At 41.9% G+C, this 15,704-nt stretch overlaps 1 protein-coding gene across 1 annotated transcript in view; it reads left to right on the forward strand.

The window, feature by feature from the left end:
- LOC144264567 (versican core protein-like) overlaps positions 1 to 15,704 on the forward strand; it is a 122,950-nt gene that overhangs the window by 6,597 nt on the left and 100,649 nt on the right. Inside the window, exon 2 of the mRNA XM_077816326.1 lies at positions 1,675 to 2,052. Coding sequence (XP_077672452.1) covers positions 1,675 to 2,052 — 378 coding nt within the window. The remainder of the gene's footprint in view (positions 1 to 1,674; positions 2,053 to 15,704) is intronic.

Consider the following 15,704-nt stretch of genomic DNA (forward strand, 5'->3'; position numbering starts at 1 on the left):
TGGAGTGGAGAATCAGACCCAATGACATTTATCCTAATGTAAAACTTCAGATTAGAATCATGCCCTCTTAGTTTATTATCCATTGATGCCATGATGGGCCAGATTCTGACACCCTTGCTCAGGTTGAGTAGCCCCTCGCTCACCAGATAGCTCTGTTGATTTCAGTAGGAATATTTGTGCAATAAGGCAATACTCAACATGAGTAAGTGCATTTGAACCTCGACCTTGGTGATTTTTACCCAACAACCTATAATCCTAACAATTCCTTACTCTGTTTGGCTATTGTATCTGAATTGTCTTGGTCTTTCACTGTTTTTACAAATACACTCTTGTTGAACTGTGGTCTCTAGACCTTAATTGTAGTTCGTGACTTATTTAAATCTCAGTATCTTTCTGTAATATTGAGACACTCAAATACCAAGGAGATGAGCATAATATCAACGCCTAAATAGAGAGAGATTTGACCATTTAAAGTATATGTTGTATAGAGCTATCTATGCCTCTTTGAAAAAAATAATTTAACCAATAGTCAAATGCTTACAACATAGTAGTTTTTGAAATAGCCAGGTGTTATCTTTCTTTCTTTAGAATCTTCTACAGTATGAGCATAGATGTCATTTTTGACACTAATAATGAACAACTAAATCGTTTCCATGTGTTGGCAGCACTTGTTTCTTCCCTCACACTCTTGGTGGTCAGTATTAGTTTGCAGATATCTTTCTAAACTATGAACTCTAGTTCATTTAAAATGAATTACCATTATCTTCAGCCTTTCAGAGAAAGAGTTATAGAGCAGGCCAGTGGAAAAGGAAAGAGACAAATATACATATATGATGTTATTGAACCATATCTAATAACTTAATGAGGATTAAGAGCTGGTGTGTAATGGTAGCAAACAGAAATCCTTTCTCCAGACACATGCTGTAGGCAAGCTGGGTGAACAGTAGCCAACTGTCCCCTAAGGATATTGTCTTGTGGATGCATTTCCCTGTAAAGTATTTGCAGCTGGAGATGTCATAAAACTATGATAAAAGTCCTATAATCACAAGTTTGAACCAAGAAGGGACCTCCATGTGCTTCATTGCCTCCTTTACTTGAACATATTTGGTTTCAGCTACATGTTAAGGCCTGAAATTGGAAAAGAGGCAAACAATTAAAAAAAGAACTAATAGGAGAATCTCACTGGAAAGACTATTGTTTAACAGATCAAAATGAGTTAACCTTTGACAGAACGATGGGTGGGTTCTCAGAGTTGTAATGCACTTAAGGCCATAGGTCATATTCTCCTCTCATACTGGTTTTACTTCTGCATAACAACCATACCTACCTTTTCCATCTGTAGATCTCAAAGCACTTTACAAAGGAGGCCAATAATATTAATCCCATTTTTCATAGGAGGAAACTGTGGCCCAGAGAGGTAAAATGATTTGCCCAAGGTTACCCAAGTAGGCTGAGGTAGAGGCAAGACTAGAACTCTCCCAAATCTTAGTCCAGTGGACCACACTGCCTCTGAGTTTCTTCCATTGACTCAAATGAAGGTAGTCCTGATTTACACCAACATAAAGGACATGAGAATCAGCCCTCATGTGAGCTTTAATCCTTAAATTGCAATGAAATTATACTGGTTCTTATTTTGTTGGCCCACTAATGTGATTTTTCCCCTTCTTCTTTTAGTTAAAGTGGAAAAAAGCCCCCCTGTAAAGGGTTCCCTTTCTGGAAGAGCAACTCTACCTTGCTTCTTTTCAACCTTGCCTACTTTACCCCCCAGCTACAACAATACAAGTGAATTTCTTCGAATCAAATGGTCAAAGGTTGAACAGGATAAAACCGGAAAAGATGTGAAAGAAACCACTGTTCTGGTGGCCCAAAATGGGAACATCAAAATAGGGCAAGGCTACAAAGGCAGAGTGTCTGTTCCAACCCACCCAGAGGATATTGGTGATGCTTCGCTGACTATGGTTAAACTACGTGCAAGCGATGCGGGTGTGTACCGCTGTGATGTTATGTATGGAATTGAAGACACCCAAGATGTCATCTCCTTGGCTGTTGATGGTAAGGATTCATTTAATACATCTCTAGATAGTAATGATCCCATATATATAGTTAAAATGGAAAGGACAAGCAATTACCGGAAAGTCAAAGCATTTAGAGGTGCTTCAGCACCCTTGATAAATATGCTCCTGGTTGTCTGCTATCATTTCTTCCTGCTCCCCTTCTTTCTCCCAAGACTCTCTCCAATGTTGTATCCTTCTACTTTCCCCTTCACGCTTTTTTGATACTTCCCTTTACACTTGGAACAATCTCCCTCCTTTATTCACTAAGAGATCTGCCTCACTAATTTTAAATCCCTCCTCAAGACATACTGCTACTTCATCACATTTCAACGATGATCTCTACAAGATTCCTATACCACCTTTCTCCAGGACTGTGACGTACAGTAATGTGTGTGTGAACTGTTTTGCTTTTACTAGTTTTGTAAGCTTGTTGGGTAGGAGTAGTGTCTTTTTAAATGTTTGTATAGCACTGGGAATGTTGTTGGTTCAGTGAGGAATAAATAATAATAATAAAGAACTATTTATTTGACCCACTGTAACTATGGTAGGACACACTATATCACTGCCTAATACTGATAACATGATGCAATCTTAGCTGGAAGACACTTTCTCCCAGGTTTTCCCAGTAAAATGTGCCGTGATAGTCATGTCAGGCATAAAGTACCTCCTTCACCACAATAATGGGGAGATAAAAGCTGTGGTGGAACTCCACAGTTATGTACATGTAAGGTACCATACTCGCCACCCACAGCACAGGTTGTGATCCTGATCTAGTGCCTCCTACTGGCCATTTGCCTCTCACCAGGTCTTCCATGGCTCAGTCCTCTGGCCAAGACACCTAAAATCCAAATAAATGTCCAGATAATAGTTCTTCCACCTCTCTCAAGCTCCATTAAAGTGTTCCTACTGCCCCTCCCTCACAGGAGCCTAATTTGCTCCTGTAGTTGGGCTTGCATGTTCCTTCCTCAGGGGCTGGCAGGGGAACCAGAGCCCACACTCTACTCTGGGTTCCAGCCCAGGGATCCTGTATTAAGCAGGTAGGTGTGCTTCTTTAGACACGCTGCTGTTTCCCAGGACCGCTTCCTGCCTTTAAGTCCACTTGTGCTGCTTCCCCACAGCCTGTGCTTAACACAGCATCTCTTTGGTTTGCAGGCCTCTGGCTTCTCCCTTCTCTGCCAGACTAATAAGCCCTCTACTCCTCTCAGGCTCCACTGAAGTGTTCTCACTGGCCCTCCCTCAGGGCCTCCCCTCTTCTTTCAGAGTTGGTCCTTTGTTGCTCCTTGTCTTAACAGGCTTTCTTTCCCTGCCTCCCTTTCCCAGGGACTCTGGCAACTTCCATTAGGGATCTCCTTACTCCTTGTAGGCTCTAGCTCAGGGCTTTCCCCACTTGAACTTATGCTGCTCCCTATGGGTCCTTCCACCTGAGTTCCTACCTATTTAAGCTCTGTCTCAGGGCTACCACTTGCTGGAGCCAGAGCCTGCTCCAACCTGCAGGGTTCTCCAACCTGCAGGAGAGTCCTGCTTTCTCTGTAGTCTTTCTATCCCTTCCTAACTGCATTCTCCACTCTGTATAGTCTTTTCCTAACCCTTTCACAGCTGGATTCAGTAATTATCACTAAGTTGCCATATCACCACCAGCTGGTGCTAGTATAACCCACACACCTCCTGGGTGTGGTGTTCTGTCCTGTCTAGTGGCACCGAGACCACTTAAAGAGAGAGATAAATTGAGTCTGCTCTACAGCCTTAGCTAACAGCCAGTTGGCTTTTAACTCGTGCGGTAGAGGCTCGTGCACTAAGCTCCAGAGGTCCCTGTTTCGATTCTGCCTGTCACCGACTAGGATCTGTCAGTGTTACAAGGGGGGGGCTCATCCAGGATTTCAACTGGGAAGACTCTGAAGCTCCCGTTGCGCTTCCTCAGCTAGGGGAAGTATGTAACCCACACACCTCCTGCGTGTGGTGTTCTGTCCCATCTAGTAGCACCGAGACAAGTTAAAGAGAGAGATAAAATAAGTCTGCTAACAGCCAGTTGGCTCATGCACTAAGCTCCAGAGGTCCCTGGTTCAATCCTGCCCACTGATGAATAGGGTCTGTTGGTGTTACACTAGGTACAAGTCCCAGGCAAAGCTGAGTATGGCTAGCCTTGAAGGGCCAGCTAGCTTGTAACAGTGCACAAATTAGATCTGGTGGGGGGAGAAAAATGGGAGGAGAGGGGATCACAAATATTTGTTTCAAAATTGCCCACTTCCCTTATTTTTTTCTATATTTTGAAATTTCATTGAAATGTCTAAATTTTGAAAAAACTCGGCCTGCTCAGGTACAAAAGAGGAAAATCATATTGTTCATTCTTCTGTTTGCACAGACAGATGCTCTTTGTTGTAGGTGTGAGGAGTGCATTTGCCTTTGACTGTACAGCTGTTGTGGCCGAGCTGAAAGTTTGGCCCTTTGAACATTTCGATTATTTTTTCTATATTTGCTGTTACCCGTGCTTTTATTTTAAAAAGAAAACATACGTCCTTCTAGTTGTGAAGATGAGCTTTACATGTTTAAATGGTTGTCTGCCTGTGGCATTTTATATGCTCTTCATTAGTATAGCATCTGAGCCACCTTCTCCTTTTCATCTTAAAGGATGTTAACTGCAAAGCCTATAAACATTAGACCACTTTGCTCTGTGTTTTTGTCAGATCTTATAAACTAAGTGGAGCTGAGAACAGTTCTTGGATGAGAGACCTTTAGAGCCTTTTCTATACTAGGATTATTTAAAATTGCTAATGCCAGTGAAGCTGAACCCATATTAGTGATGGTGGGAAATTTTTGCAAAATTCTCCATTAGTTGGAAGAAATGTTACTGGTGATTCAGAAGGTGGAATTCCTTCATTTCATTCAGGATAGCTCTAAACCCCTTAGAATGATGGATAAAAGGATAAGTATAGGTTTCAGAGTAGCAGCTGTGTTAGTCTATATCCGCAAAAAAAAAAAAGGAGTACTAGTGGCACCTTAGAGACTAACCAATTTATTTGAGCATAAGCTTTCGTGAGCTACAGCTCACTTCATCAGATGCATTCAGTGGAAAATACAGTGAGGAGATTTATATACACACAGAACATGAAAAAATGGGTGTTTGTAAAGCAACCTGGGATTCTTTTGGAAGAAAGATGTTTATAAATGATCAAAGTTGCTATTGTTAATCATTATGATATATTGCTACTATTTAAATGCCAACATTATTAAGCGTGTTCAGTGATGTATTAGATACAGCCAATAAAATTTGATACACTTGTTAGAAGTGGCTGACCATACCGGGTCAGATCCTAGCTCTGTAGATTTACTATGTAGCAGTGTAGCTCTACTGAAGTTAATTGAACTACATGAAATTGTACCAGTTAAGGATCTGGCCAACTGTTGCAAGCAATTCCTGATGTCCTGTTTGTTTGAATGAATGTTCAAAACAGATGCATCTTAAAAACATTTTGATTAAAAACTAGAATGATATAAAAATAATATGCTCACATTAAATGGATTAAAAAATGGCTAACTGATAGGTCTCAAAATGTAACTGTAAATGGGGAATCATCATTGAGTAGTTGCAAGTTGGAGCTAGACAAATTCAAGCTGGAAACAAGGCGTACATGTTTAGCAGCAAGAGTAATTAATCATGGGAACAATTTACCAAGGGTCAAGATAGATTCTCCATCACTCACAATTTTTAAATCAAGATTGGATTTTTTTTAAAGATATGCTCTAGCAATTATTTGGGGAAGTTCTACGTCAGGTGTTATAAAGAACATATGATGGTCCCTTTTGGCCGTAGAATCTGTGTTCCAGTACCAGCAAAGGTACTTAAATAACCTCAGACAGCTGTCTTGTTGGGTTTTGACTTGGAGGACCCATACAAAATAAAACATACAGAAACTGACTAGTGCTTCCTGAGTGGATACATATAAAAAGTAAACATATATTTTTGAATAGCCTTTTTCAGCCCTTCCCCTAGATTTAATAGGTATATTAAGTCCAATGAATCCCGCTTGCATCAAATGAGCATGTGTTACAAGTGGTGGACTATGCTGTGAGTGAAAGCAGCAGTTTCAAAGGAAGGAGGGAGAGGTCTCTGCGGATTATTCATGTGGAGGATACCCAGGATTATCCTAACACAGTTTATACAGACCTGGACTCCCGCTACTAGTCATTGAAAGTAAACTATAAAACATTTAGGGCTTGATTTTTTCAAAACTTCAGAAGCCTAAGGCTGCCTGCAAAATATATATATATGGATGTAATTGCATGTCTAATTTGTATGTGCATTTGCTGCAAATGCAAATGCACATGCAAATATGTTTGTATGCAAATAGCCAGTTTAACTGGCTGTCTTTATACCTACATACTCATTTGCCCAGTCATAAGCAACTTTGTGTGACCTTGGGTTTCTGAAGTTCAGAAAATCAGGCCTCTGTGAGTATGTCTACACTGCAATAAAAGACCTGCGGCTGGCCTGGGTCACCTGGCTTGGGCTGTGGGGCTATAAAATTGCAATGTAGCTGTTTTTGGGCTTGAGCTGAACCCCAAGCTGTGAGACCCCACAAGTTGGGGAGGGTCCCAGAGGGTGCCTCAATTTACCATTTGTAAAAAATGTGGACAATAATCCATCTTTTTGAGATCTGTGTATAAAAATGCTATGTAAGTGCAAAGTATTTATTATTATGCTCCTCAGAATATGGTAGGATATGTTATTAAATGGCCCCTCTTGTATCCTACCATGGTATTAGGCTTTAAAATATAACAGTAGGGCCAAATATAATGGAAAAGAAAATGAAAAATCTCTACAAAGAAAGTTCAGCTGTTTTTTTCATAACCCGCCCAGGGGCTCCTGCAGGTTCAGGGTGGCAGGTGGAATCCTTGTAGATTTCTTGCTCTTGTCTATATCTCACCAATGAATGCCTCTCTCAGCAGCCTCTCTTCTTGACCTTGTCTCACTGGCTGGCGTGGGGAAGGGGCTGTTTCCATGGATCTTGTTGTATTTGTTTTTATTTGTTTCAGCTGCAAGACTGGCAGACTTTTCAGGTATTAGGCAAAAACAGAGAAAGCAAGTATGGGAAAAAAAAAGTTTAAAATCCTGACCTAGATAGTGGGGAGAAGCAGCTGTTAAAGATGTAGAGTAAATGTAAAGAGGAAAGGAGTGAGAGATTGCAATTGAACATTTTCATTTTTATGCAAACCCTGCTTTGGTGCAGGCATTATGATGATAATAAATGGGAGTTGCTCCTAATGTGGGAATAATGCCACTTTATTGTGCTTTCAGCCCTTGGAGATTTTATGTTGGCAATCTAATTAATTTGTTCTCTCCGAAATCTGAGCTCTCATTGATTAGCCCTTAAATCCAGCATTTGTAGAAAGACTGTTTTAGTTAATCTTTTAAAACTGCCTATCTTATATCCCAATCATTTCTGGAAGTTAACCTCCTAGGCTTTCTTTTTAACTGAACAGGCTTCTCCATCTCTCCACTGCTGCTCACAGTCTCTGGGTTGAATTTTCAAAGTGGATCTCTGATTCTGTCCCCAGTATGCCTGCCAGGAGTAAAAAGGAACAAGGGGGAACTATTCTGAAAGGAGGGAAGTAATTAGCTGGTTGAAAAGACTAAAGGTTTGTGCTTAGTGCAGCTCAGGAGAGGAGAGGGAAGGATGGCTTTGAGCCACGGTTCTGTGCTTCTGATTTGAGACTGGCAAAATGGCTTCTGGAATACAGCCCAAAGACTGCTTTAAGTTATCCAAACCAAAATCTGGAGGACTGTGCATCCTGGCCGCACCCTACCAACTCCCCTAGTCATATGGGTGGGGCTTTACACTCCCTGAGTATTCCCCTATTTAAGAGCTGTCCCTGTGTGCTGTGTAGCTTTCCAGTTGACTGAAACTGCTTCAGCATGCCAAAGCCTCTGGAAGAATAGCCAAAGATCTTACCATAAGAATACAGGTCCACATTCCTGTGCGTGTGAGCAAAGTGGAGAGGATGCAAGAAGATCCCATAGTGCCCTCTGGATAGTCCCTACTAGGGTGACCAGATGTCCCGATTTTATAGGGACAGTCCTGGTTTTTGGGTCTTTTTTCTTATATAGGCTCCTATTACCCCCCTGTCCTGATTTTTCAGACTTGCTGTCTGGTCACCCTAGTCCCTATGCAGACAGATCGTAGCCATCCCAATGGGGGCATTGAGGAAGGAGGAGGAGGTTGGGTGCACAGGAGAGTAGCCGTTGATCCACTGCCCTTGCATACTGGTAATCAGTGCCAAATGTATTCCTGCTTGGGCCATGCAACTCTGTATCCAGCCCACTCAAGCTATGAAGACCCATGTGTAGGATGCTGTTTGTGGCCAAACCCTAAAGTGAAGGACACAAATGAAATATTCATTTGAGAAACTTAAACTGCTGTGATATTCCCTCCAGTCATATAATCGACTCTTTCTATAACCTCTATTGTGCGATTCTTTATTTCTGATATATATGATTTTCAACACCAAATTTGTGTGGCTCATAGTTAACCTTGGGACAAAAATGAGAGACATCTAGAGGTATGTCTGCACACTGCCTCTTAATCAGGACTGTGCTTACCAGACAGATGAGCTCTTTGTTTGCTTCCCCACAATGCCAGCTTTGAAAATCTTTCCCCCCGTCCTCTATAGTTTGGGCACCTAGCATTGATACAAGTCAACAAAAGAACTGCCCCTGTTTTTTAACAATTCCCCCCCATTCCCATCAGTTCCTATTATTAAAAAGTTAAATCAAACATTCGACCAACGAAATCCTTCAGTGTTCTGTGAAGCTTGCCAAATGCAGCTGTGACAGACTATTGGAGGGCACAGGTTCCAAAGACATGAGCCCACCACTGACAGTCTGCTTTGATTTGTAGGCCACAGTAATGTGACAGCTGTATTACTGGAGCCCTTCCTAGTAACACCCAGGGATTTTGCAGCATAATACACTGGCAAATAGCCAAGCAGTATTGCAGCCCAGGGGTATGAAACAACAGATCTGTTTTCTTCTAATTAAATTACTCCCTTAAGAATTAAATCCTTCCTTAAATTTTTCTCCATAAATATAAGAAACAGGTAATTGATTAAAAGTCACTCTTGTGCTCACCCAAAAATGAGTTATTTTAAATTTTGGATACAGCAAAATACTTTCCTTAAGTGCTCTCGCCTACAGACACTGCTGCATCTTCCTGTAATTATACTTATTGTGTTTGCCAGATGTTCAGCGACAACACTGCACTGTTCTAGTCTGTTTTCCAGTTGCTTTATTTGCTCCTAGGACAACTTTGTTGTTGGCTTTTCTTTCTTAAAACAAATAGACTCGGGAAAATCCTTTACAAATTTTTAAAAGTGCTAAATCTTGGACAATGGATTTTGCCTTCTCTCTCCCTGTCCAACTGAAACAATGGAAGTTCTGTGATTTAATCTCCTTAGCCCCAGGGGGTCTTCTAATTGTTATAGCCATTACACAGGCTTATACATACTGATATTCTCCTCTCTATTCATCCTGTAGGCTCCTTTATGTCCATTGGCTCCTCACTTGAAAAGCAAGAGTCTTATCCTCTAGGATAGGTGAAGTTTACCTTCTGGATCAGAGTGAAGAGAACAAAGCATTCTCTAAGTTCCTGTCCAAGTCTTACAAATGACCAAAGGCTTTCTCTGAACATCGAGAGAGCTACTTTAAATTGGCACCAATATTAACTCTTAAATACTGCTTTATTTAGATATTATAGTGATTAGCAACATGTACCAATCGAAAAAAATAAGCTGTTACTTTAGACATGGGGGGCGAGATGACCAGTCATCAGGAATGCACTCATGTACTTACTGCAAAATGAAGTTTGAAAAATGAAAATGAAGTGCTGTCATCACCTCTCCATGTATTTGATGCCTTATCAAGCCTTTTTCTGTTTGCACTGAATGGCAGAGTTCATCTACAGAAGTGAAACGGTTTTAGATCAGGTCAGCCATCTATCAGAAGTGCAGACTGTTGTGAGGCATGAATCCAAATCAGTGTCAAAATGACATTTTTGTGAAGGTTAAAAACCAGCCAGACAGCCAAACCATTTCACATAATTCTCATTTTACATGTTTTCAGACTGAGCTATATAAACTCAATATCAAGTAACGTATACTGTTAAAAAACTGGACCATTAGTGCATACTATTAAGAATAGAACCCACTGAGCCAGATCCTCAGCTGGTGTAAATCAGCATACACCTCTGCCCCCTTAGCATCAATCTATATTACTGCATAAAGAGAGTTTTTAAAAATAGCTTATAAAATGTGCAGTATGTTTCTAAAACCTCAGAAGCTTGGATGTTGGGTTGCATTTCTCCTTTAAATACCAGAAACAATCTGTTGCTGCCTGTGAACAGGCTCCCCGCTTAAACTTCTGGAAATCTGTCTGGTAATCCCTCTTTGTGAATTAAGCAGCATGCACAATACTCCAGGGTATGTCTACCCAGTGTCTTTATTACTGTGTATGCTCTAGGTACATTACAACATAGCAGCAATCAGGTGGAGTGGGTTTCCTGGCTCAGCCTTTTACACTGCTTGCTTTCTTCACAGAACTACCCAGCTGGTAAGCTAATTACCTCATTAGCTCATCAGGCTCCCTACAGGTACAAATGATCCCTTCTACCCTTCCAAATACAAGCTATCTAAGTCCCTCCTGCTTTAACTACACCCAGTACTTCTGATGCCATTCTGTGCCAAAACATTAAAAATTCTGTGCCAAAAAATGGAAATTCTGCACACAATATTTTAAAATTTAAAATTTGTCAAATAAATGTGGAGGCTTCATCATGGCATTGGGGAGCACAGGCCACTGGCTGCACGGAAGTGGGAGATTACTGTGCAGCTCCCACCTGGGATATGTACTCAGCAGTGAGGCTGCACCCAACCCTGACAGCACCAAGTATGTCAGGCAGACTCAGCAAGGCAGAATCCAAGTGGAGAGGAGTTTAGTGTGAGAGTATCCAGGTGTGGGTTGAGAGGGTTCTGTGTGGGGCAGTCTGGGCATGGGCAGCTCAGTGGGGGATCTGGGGGGGGTGTGATCTGGTGCACAGAGGCTTGTTTGGGGTTTCTGATGCAACAATGATTGGACTCGGTAGGAGGGTCCATGTGAAGGTGGTTGGGGCTCAGTGGTTGGGTGTGGGGGGGAATAGAGCTTGGCAGGGGGGGTCTGGTGTGCTGGGGCTCAGTGAGAGTTCCAGATGCTGGGGGAGTGGTGTGGAGATCCAGGTGCAGCTGGTTGGGGCTTGGTGGTGTGGGGATCCAGGTGTGGGTGGCTCATCAGGGTGGTCCATGTGCAGGGGGAGTGGGCTTATTGGAGGGGAGTGTTTCTGAGTCTGGTGAGGGTCATCAGGAAGGTCTGGGTATGAAGGGGTCTAGATGCACAGGGGTTGGGTGGATGGGGGAGCAGCCCCCTGTACAGGGATCCTGCCCCCTGCAGCTGAGGAGTGATGGGTGCAGGAAGGGGGCGAGAGTTTGCAGAGCTTCCTGCAGCTGGGGGTGGGTCTGACCTGGCCCCGGATGCTGTACAGGGAAGAGGAAGTCCCGTCCTTCCCAGCCCATCTGGAACTAGCAGTTGAGCCCAGCACAAGGGTAGGAGCCAGCAGTCTTCCCCGGTCCTGCCCCCTGCTCTGTGATCTACCTCTCTGCTGGCTGCCCTGGCCACCTGAAACATACTGCTGGGGAGGGTTGTATGACTGCTCTTGTGACTTCCTTTTGCTTCCCTGTCAGAAATTCATTTTTCTGTGGGGAAGCAAAGAAATCTGCAGGGGACATAAATTCTGCACATGTGCAGTGGTGCAGAATTCTCCCAGGAGTAACCCAGTGTCCTGGGTGTTCTACGTTACTAGGGTCTGCGTTTATAGCTGCTAATAGCCCTCTGTCACACTGTCCCGTGCCTGTGTGGGTATCTCAAGGCAGAGCTCTGCAGTATTCCTCTGCATGCCACTCTGGGCGTGTGCTTGTTGGGATTGTGGTTAGAGACCATGCACAGAAATGATCCACAAAGCCAAAGCCCGACATGTTTGTACCGCTCAGGAAGCGCAAATGGCCTGTAAACCTTCCCTAACTGGACAGCAGTAAATTCTCCAAGTTAGGGCAATTCCTAGGGGACATAACGCTAGTGTAGTGTAGTACACTGTGCCAGCTTAGCTCCTTCCCAGCATGGGAGTTGTGTCAGGGTCTTGTCCCACTTAGGTCCCATGTCAAACACAGCTTGGCCAGACCTGAAGATATTTGAAGAACTTCCATTGTTTCCATGGTGCATGTACGCTGCTGCAATGGAGACCAGATTCTGATCCTGTTCTCTGTTTGTGCCATTAAATTAATTGATGTAGAAAGGATTAGGGTGTTTTACACAAGATTTTTTTATTTACTGGAAAATTTCCTCAGTAAAACATGTCAAGGGAAGAGAAATGAGCTAATTCAGCTTAAACTGAATGGAAGGATAAACAAAAACAGGTCTGCAACTACGGTCCTTGATTTCCAAAGAGGAAACTTTATAAAAACTAAGGGAATTATTTAAGGAAACAGACTGAACTGAAGAACTCAAGGATCTGAATGTGGGAGGAGGCTTGGACTTACTTTACGTCAAAGCTGCAAAGCTAGCTGAAACCTGCATCCCAAGCAAGGGGAAAAAATTCATAGGGAATGCTTGCAGACCAAATTGGATGAACAAGCTTCTCATACAAGTTATTATGAGAAAGTAGAAAGTCTACAAGGAATGGCAGATGAGAAGGGTCAGCAAGGAAAGCTGCCTCTTGGAGGTCAGAAAGTATAGGGGAAAAGTGAGAAATGCAGAAGCCAAACAGAGTTGAACCTTGCAAAGGAAATTAAAACCAATAGTAAAAGGTTCTATAGCCATATAGATAAAAAGAAACCAACGAAAGAAGAAGTGAGACCTCTAAGCACTGAGGATGGGGAGGAGATTAAAGATAATCTAGGCATGGCCCAACACCTAAACGAATACTTTGCCTCCTTTTTTAATAAGGGTAATGAGGATCTTAGGACTAATGGCAGGGTGAGTAATAGAAATGAGGATATGGAAGTAGAAATTGTCACATCTGAGGTGAAAGTCAAACTCAAACATTTTAATGGGACCAAATCATTGCACATTACAAAGAGTTATGAACTAGCAAATAAATCTGTGCATTTAATAAAAAAGCAAGGTAAATATATTACACAATGTGCTAGTTTTTCTATTTTGAAATTTTAATTTTATTGTAATATTTAATTATGTACTAATTAATGTACTCTACTATATTATGAAAAATGATGGAGCCTGCGTAATATGAGATTTCACTACAGTTCTTTGCCATTAAAACTTTGCTGAGAAGTGGGAAAAGACCATTATTTTCTGTATGAACTCGAAAGTGAACAAATTAGTAAAGTGCAGATTAAAGTAGTTCTATAATTTTTAGAAATGATTTTGCCCATGAGGCCAAATTCAGATCTGGTGGAATTTCAGTGACTTCTGTGGAATTAATTTTCTTAATCAGAGGTCTGAATTTGAACCATAGATGGTATACATTCATAGATTCCTAGACTTTAAGGCCAGAAGGGGCCACTGTGATCATCTTGTCTGACCTCCTGCACATCACAGGCCACAGAACCTCACCCACCCACTTCTGTAATAGACCCATAACCTCTGTCTGAGTTACTGAAGTCGTCAGATCATGGTTTAAAAACTTCAAGTTACAGAGAATCCACCATTTATTCTAGTTTAAACCAGCAACTGGCCCATGCCACATGCTGCAGAGGAAAGCAAAAAGCTCCCAGGGTCTCTGCCAATCTGACCCAGGGAAAATCCCTTCCCAACCCCAAATATGGCAGTCAGTTAGACCCTGAGTTTGTGGGCAAGACACACCAGGCAGATAACTGGGAAAGAATTCTCTATAGTAACTCAGAGCCCTCTCCATCTTGTGTCCAATCTCTGGCTGTTGGGGATTGGCAGTCACCAATGGGCCACATGCCATTGTAGTCCCACCATACCATCCCCTCCATAAAGTTATCAAGTTCAGACTTGAAGCCAATTAGGTTTTCTGCTCCCTTTGGAAGGCTCTTCCAGGATTTCACTGGTTAGAAACCTTTATCTAATTTTAAGCATAAACTTGTTGATGGCCAGTTTGTTCTTGTGTCAACATTGGCACTTAAATAACTCCTCTCCCTTCCTGGTATTTATCCCTCTGATGTCTTTATAGAGAACAATCATATCTCACCTCAGCCTTCATTTGGTTAGGCTAAATAAGTCAAGCTCCCTGAGTCCCGTCTTGTAAGGTAGGTTTTCCAGTTTTCTGATCATCCTACTAGCCCTTGTCTGCCCCGTCCCAGTTTGAATTAATCTTTCTTAAACATGGGAGACCAGAACTGTATACAGTATTCCAGAAGTGGTCTTACCAGTGCGTTGTACAATGGTACTAACACATCTCTATATGTACTGGAAATACTTTCCCTGATGCAGCCTAGGATTGCATTAGCCTTTTTCATGACCATATCACATTGGTTGATCACAGAATGACTATGAACCACCAATTGCACCCAGGTCTTTCTCCTCCTCTGTCACTTGCAACTGATAAATCCCCAGTTTATAGCAAAAATTCTTGTTGCTAGTCCCTAAGTGCATGACTTTGCATTATTAAATTTAATCTAATTTCTTTTACTTTAGTTTTCAAGGTCATCCAGGTCTTTTTGCATGATATTCTAGTCCTCCTCAATATTGGCAACCCTAACTTCGTGTCATCCTCAAATTTTATTAGCACACTCCCACTTTTTGTACCTAATTCATTAATGAAAATGTAAAATAAGATTAGTCCCAAGGCCAATCCCTGAGGAACTCCACTAATAACTTCTCTCCAGCCTGACAGTTCACCTTTCAATATGACCCATTGTAGTCTCTCCATTAACCAGTTCCTTATTCACCTTTCAAGTCTCATATTTATCCCCATCCTCTCCAATTTAATGAATAATTTCCCATGTGCAACTGTATCAAATGTTTCAGAGTAACAGCCGTGTTAGTCTGTATTCGCAAAAAGAAAAGGAGTCCTTGTGGCACCTTAGAGACTAACCAATTTATTTGAGCATGAGCTTTCGTGAGCTACAGCTCACTTCATCAGATGCATACCGTGGAAACTGCAGCAGACTTTATATTTACACAGAGAATATGAAACAATACCTCCTCCCACCCCACTGTCCTGCTGGTAATAGCTTATCTAAAGTGAGCATCAGGTTAGGCCATTTCCAGCACAAATCCAGGTTTTCTCACCCTCCACCCCCCCACACAAATTCACTCTCCTGCTGGTGATAGCCCATCCAAAGTGACAACTCTTTACACAATGTGTATGATAATGAAGTTAGGCCATTTCCTGAAATCCAGGTTGATTAGATCTACTGCATTTCCTTTGTCTAAAAAATGAGTTATCTTCTCAAAGAAAGGGATCAGGTTGGTCTGGTATGATCTACCTTTTGTACAGCCATGTTGTATGTTATCCCAATTACTGTTTACTCTCTGTCCTTAACTACTTTTTCTTTCAAAATTTCTTCCAAGACCTTTCATACAATTGAGGTCAAACTAACAGGCATGTAGTTTCCTGGGTCACTTTTTTATAGCTGAGAATTAATAGC

This window comes from Eretmochelys imbricata, chromosome 5 (assembly GCF_965152235.1).
Source record: "Eretmochelys imbricata isolate rEreImb1 chromosome 5, rEreImb1.hap1, whole genome shotgun sequence".
Lineage (NCBI taxonomy): Eukaryota > Metazoa > Chordata > Testudines > Cheloniidae > Eretmochelys > Eretmochelys imbricata.